The 1,926-nt window shown below is 49.1% G+C and overlaps 1 protein-coding gene across 1 annotated transcript; it reads right to left on the minus strand.

Moving 5' to 3' along the window:
* Positions 1-711: 711 nt before the first annotated feature.
* On the minus strand, positions 712-1,641 carry LOC104126540 (olfactory receptor 2AT4; the record flags this gene model as incomplete). The annotated part of the gene is made up of 1 exon (XM_009639131.1): positions 712-1,641. A coding segment is annotated over exon 1 (930 nt), but the record flags the coding sequence as incomplete, so codon positions are not given.
* Between the last annotated feature and the right edge of the window lie 285 nt (positions 1,642-1,926).

Raw genomic sequence — 1,926 nt, forward strand, 5'->3', positions numbered from 1 at the left:
CCTTTTCTCCAGACTGAACAAGCCCAACTCTCTCAGCCTGTCCTCATAGGAGAGGTGCTGTTGGAGGTAAGAGGTGGTTGATGGCACTGTATTGCACGCGGGCGCCGTTTCACCCAGCTGGACAAGCTGTGGTTCTAATTTATCCTCAACTTTCCCCACAGCTCTGCAGTCCTGTGAAGTGATTTTGTGGTTTCCTCACCCAGGGGTAACAGTCCTGGGTCGCCTCTATCGTTGGGAGGGAAAATAACTGCTGCTGCCCCTGCACCCTGTAAATGGAGGAATTAAAATAACGCGTCCTCCATGGTGCAAAGCGGAGGGGAAAGTGTAAAGAAATGCGGTACCGCTCCAGTTCAGCTTTATTTGGGGCATTTTCTGCTTTATTTAGGGCATTCACAGGTTTATTTAGGGCTTTCACGGGTTGGTTTAGTGCATTCACGGGTTTATTTAGGGCGTCTGTGATTTAGTCGCTGAAGGCTGGAAACCAAATCAGAAAATTATAAATATTACAACAAGTCAACTAAAAACTTCGCAAAAATAGGCTGAAATACGTTAACACAGGATGTGCCACAGTCCAGGGGAACCAAACAGAACTCCAAAGGCCATGATGTCTTAATTAACCAGAGGACCGAAATAATAAATAGCGTCAGGCTTCTGCACTGCTGTAAATTTTACCCGAATGAATTAATTTTTTTCAGAAAAGGGAAAGATTTTCAGAAAAATAGACTTTTTAATGGCAGATTTTACTTCCTTGTTCCGTAAAGTGTAAATGATGGGGTTTAACAAGGGAGTTAAAATAGAGAAGGCAACGTTGCTCATGACATGGACATCAACAGGGATGTCCGCTCTGTAGGACACGTACGCCACAGCGATGGAGGAGTAGTAGGTGCCCACCACAAGCAGATGGGAGCTACACGTTGAAAAAGCTTTCATGCGTCCTTCTGTGGAGTTGATCTTTAGCACGGAGAGGATGATGTGGACATACGAGAGGGTGACGAGCAACAGAGGGATGACCGACACTGTCATAGCGATGGAGAACCCCAAGAAGGTCTGGAACTCGGCGCTGAAGTCTGAGCACGCAGCTTGTACCACGGCCAGGTGGTCACAAAAGCAGTGGTAAACCCTGGTTGTGTCCCCGTAAGTTAGCTGAGAGGTCTGCATGATGACGGGCACGGGGATTAGCAGCGCGGTGAGCCAGGCGCTCGCTGCCAGCTGGACGTTCACTCTTCTTGTCATCTTGGCCGGGTAATGGAGGGGGTTGCAGATGGCTTCATAGCGGTCGTAAGCCATGACCACCAGGAGAAGCGCCTCGGTTACCGTCAACCCGTGAAAACTGTACATCTGCAGAAAGCAGCCCGGAAACGAGATGGTTTTAGCGTTGGCCAGGAACATTGCCAGCATTTTGGGGATGGTGGTGGTTGTGAATAGCACGTCTAACACAGAGAGGTTAATCAGGAAGAAGTACATGGGTTTGTGGAGCATGCGGTCGACCACCACCACGGTGATGATAACGGCATTGCCACCCAGGATCAGCAGGTAGAACAGCAAGAACACAACGAAGAGGGGGGTCTGAAAATCCTGGAGAGCTGGAAAACCCACCAGGAAAAATACTTTAGTGGAAGCATTGCTGCCACAGCTTTCCATGGTGGGGCTGTTCAAAACACCTGCAAAGATGAGGAGGGAGTAAGGAAAGGGGCTGAGGTGCGGGAAGATGTTTCTCTAAGGAGCTTTGCAGAGGTTCTGCAAGGAAAATGTGTGCTGGATGAAATCACACAGAGCCAAGCATGTTGCAAGACACGGCTCATCCCCTCTGGTCTCTAACCCACAATTAAGATGGTTTGGATTCTGTGTGGATGATGTGGATTGCGTCTGTAGACAGCACGCTCTCCCACTTTGGGCATGGAGGGCAAGGATTTGTCTCACCTAGCT

Source organism: Egretta garzetta, unplaced genomic scaffold (genome assembly GCF_000687185.1).
Source record: "Egretta garzetta isolate BGI_Z169 unplaced genomic scaffold, ASM68718v1 scaffold1030, whole genome shotgun sequence".
Classification (NCBI taxonomy): Eukaryota; Metazoa; Chordata; class Aves; order Pelecaniformes; family Ardeidae; genus Egretta; species Egretta garzetta.